This window comes from Oryza glaberrima, chromosome 1 (assembly GCF_000147395.1).
Source record: "Oryza glaberrima chromosome 1, OglaRS2, whole genome shotgun sequence".
NCBI lineage: Eukaryota > Viridiplantae > Streptophyta > Magnoliopsida > Poales > Poaceae > Oryza > Oryza glaberrima.
In genome coordinates this window covers 6,142,342-6,145,512 of record NC_068326.1, presented here as the reverse complement: position 1 = coordinate 6,145,512, position 3,171 = coordinate 6,142,342, and the positions used below count along the sequence as shown (strand labels likewise).

The 3,171-nt window shown below is 57.4% G+C and overlaps 1 protein-coding gene across 1 annotated transcript; it reads right to left on the bottom strand.

Annotated features, from left to right (window-relative positions):
- Positions 1–928: 928 nt before the first annotated feature.
- LOC127766098 (ethylene-responsive transcription factor CRF2-like) lies at positions 929–2,941 on the bottom strand. The gene has a single exon (XM_052291134.1). The coding sequence runs from the start codon at positions 2,567–2,569 to the stop codon at positions 1,421–1,423; it is 1,149 nt and encodes a 382-aa protein (XP_052147094.1). The 5' UTR covers positions 2,570–2,941; the 3' UTR covers positions 929–1,420.
- Between the last annotated feature and the right edge of the window lie 230 nt (positions 2,942–3,171).

Sequence of the window (3,171 nt, the reverse complement as noted above, 5' to 3'; positions counted from 1 at the left end):
TAAATAAAGCTGTGATACGGGCAAAAAAGACACTGGTACAGTGCAGTGTTACTGCTCAGCGATCGGGCAAGATCGATCGATACATGGATGCTGGACAGATAGATGCTCGTACTCGTACGTCGTCGCAGCTGCAATGGCTAGGCTACTTCAAAAGAGGGCAGTACGTGTTGGAAAGAGGAAGAAAAGAGAATTCCCCATCTCCTTCCTAAAAGGACCAAAAGGACCCCGTGGCCTCCCTTCCTCCTCTTCCTCCATGCTCGAGTAAAGGCCTCCGGATATCACCAAAAGAATAGACACAAAGGGGACACGCCGTCTTTCCATGTATCCTTCCTGCTTCTCGCTCAGCACACCATACTCAAATCGTTCGATACACGTACAAGTACTAGTAAATCTTTCGTGTTTAACAATGCTACACGTCATGGAGCAGTAAAACGCAATTGCTGATTAGAGCAGGATTTGTTCTCCAACTGGGATTTTATTATTACCTTCCCCTTTTGATGACGGAGGGGGGGGGGGGGGGGTTGTGCCTCTTCCGTCTCTCATGTACAGTACAGCATAGTCAAAAAGGCCCAAGCGGAAAGAGGAATTTGCACTGCAGCAGTAGAACGGCAGTAGTGCAGTACGCCCCCGATCTCCTCCTCCTGCTCTCCCCACCAGAAAAGACGGCAAGTTTAACAACCCAAAGCAGGCTTTTCCTAATCCCACGCCCCTTTGTCAGGCGCTCATGCCGTCCTCCTCTTGACCGCGCCCGGCGAACCCAGCCCCAGCCAAGCCAAACCAAACCAACGGCCGGCTCGTCTCAATTCGACTTCGCCTTGTTGAATCGGCGAGTGTCCGTGTGAGATCTCTCGGCAGAAAACGGTGGCATCACGGTGTGCGGCTGCTGCATTTAACACCCGCACGGCGCCCGACGCCTCGGAACGGAGCCGAGGAAATCGCGGGCCGTATCGGGAACCCACGCATCGTCCAAACATCGCCGGCCGCCGCCCGCGTGTTGGGCCCCGGCTCGTCGTTTCATTGCAACACACACGCGACAAAAACAAAAACGAAACTCGCGGATATCTTAACGAATGGCTAATTACTGGTAACAAGATTGATGATACTAGTAGTAGTATTTGCTAATTACCGATAACTTAATTTTCTCGATGGTTTACAAAAAAACCATAACCCCAACAACATTTATCTCGTTTTATGCCTCTCTTTTGACTTTCTCATCTCTCTCGCCTCGTCAAGGCTTTCCCCCCTGACGAAGCGGTGGTGGGTGTTCTGCCGCAGCTAGACTGACGGGGAATCATTAACTCAACTCTCCTCTCCTCTAAAAACGAAAAAATAAAGAAGAAAAAAAAAAGAGAAAACGCAAACAAAATTGGGCCGGATTAGTCCCCTAATCCGGTGTTTTACAGTTGTTGTTGCTGCTGCACTAGACGACGGGGATCTGGAACAGGTCGGTGATGTCTTGGAAGAAGTCGTCCACTTGTGCCGCCGCCGGCGATGGGGCGTCGTCGAGGTGGAGGTCCGGTGACCCATTGTTGCTGGAGAAGGGAGCCAGGGAGAAGGGCTCCACGGGGAGGTTGGACAAGAAGTCCAGCGGGGGCTCCGGGAAGTCGGCGAGGAGGTCGAAGTCGGTGTAGAGAGGTGGGAGCTCGCCGGCGAAGCCGGCGTCGTCGGAGAAGGAGCAGCCGAAGACGTCGACCGACTCGTCGGTCTCGCGGACGACGAGAGGCGGCGGCGGCGGCTGCTTCTTGTTGGCCGTGTCGGCGGTCGCGACGACGGCGGAGGGAGGGAAGGAACGGAGGACGGAGGTTGGGGAGGCCGCCGCGGCGTGGGATTCCTCGCCGGAGTCGTAGGAGGTGGCCGGGGAGGCGTTCTTGGACGCCCCCGGCGGCTGCGGGACGCGCTCGGCGACCTCGGGTGGGACGTCGAGGCTTGCCGAGTCCCCGGACTGGTTGAAGTTGGTGGTGGCGTCGCGGCCGCGTAGCTGGATGGCCGCCGTGTCGTACACCTTGGCGGCCTCCTCGGCGGTGTCGAACGTGCCGAGCCACACCCGCACCCGCCTCCACGGGTCGCGGATCTCCGCCGCGTACTTCCCCCACGGCCGCCTCCGCACGCCGCGGAACCGCGGCTCGGCACCGTCCACCCCGCCGGCCTTCCTCTTCCTCCCAGCCGCCAACACCACCCTCGCCTTCGCGGCCTCCGCCATCTTCGCCGACACCGCGGCCGGGAACACCTCCTCGCCCTTCACCTTCACCGGCGGCACGGCCACCGCCGCCGCGCGCTGTAACCGAATCTCCTGCACGTAGCGCTTCACCCTCCGCCGCGCGGTCACCTCCTCCTCCTCATCCTCATCGCTCGACGAGTCCGTCGCGTCGAAGTCATCACAGAACACCCTCACCCTCGTCGGCCCAACGCCGCCGCCGGCGCCACCACCACCCACCACAACCTTCCCCTTTCCCCCCTTCGCCGACGGCGTCGCCTCGACCGCCACCGCCAAGGACGTCACCTCGACATGCTCCGTCCTCTTGAGAGCCACAAACCCCTCCTCCTCCATCTCCAAAGGCCACATCATCATCACTCCACTCGCATCAGACCCCAACTCCAATCCTCCACCACCACCACTCCAAAACCCTCAAGAAACCTCCTAAAACCCTCGCGGCCAAGAAAAAGCCAGCGCGCCACCCACCTACACCTCGAGGAACCACCCCTCCCAAAACCCACAAGGAGACGGGGGGGAAGGAAGGGAGGGAAAAGCGAACGACTTTTGGCGTGGAAGCGAGGAAGGGGACGAAGGCGATGAGGTATTGGTGGGATTTTTTCGGGGGAGGTGGTGCGATAGATGGATGGATGGGGGGAGGAGGAGAGAAGAAGAGGAACACGAAGGCGGAGATGTGTGCCTCTTCGCGTGTGTTTGTTGGTTGCTGTTGCTGTAGGCAGTGGACGACGATTCCTCCACTTTTATAGCATCGCAGAGCCCCATTTCAGGAAACCGCGATATTTTTTTCTTGTTTATTCTCTTCCATTTTTTTCTCTCTCTCTATCTCTCCGGGTGGAGTATTTCGGAGCCTTTTTCACACTCGGGCCCCAGCAAAATATTACATTTTGAGAAAATTGGAATTTCGATTTTTGGAGGAGGATGAAAAACAGGGTGCAAATAAATGAATGCCGTGCCTGCCT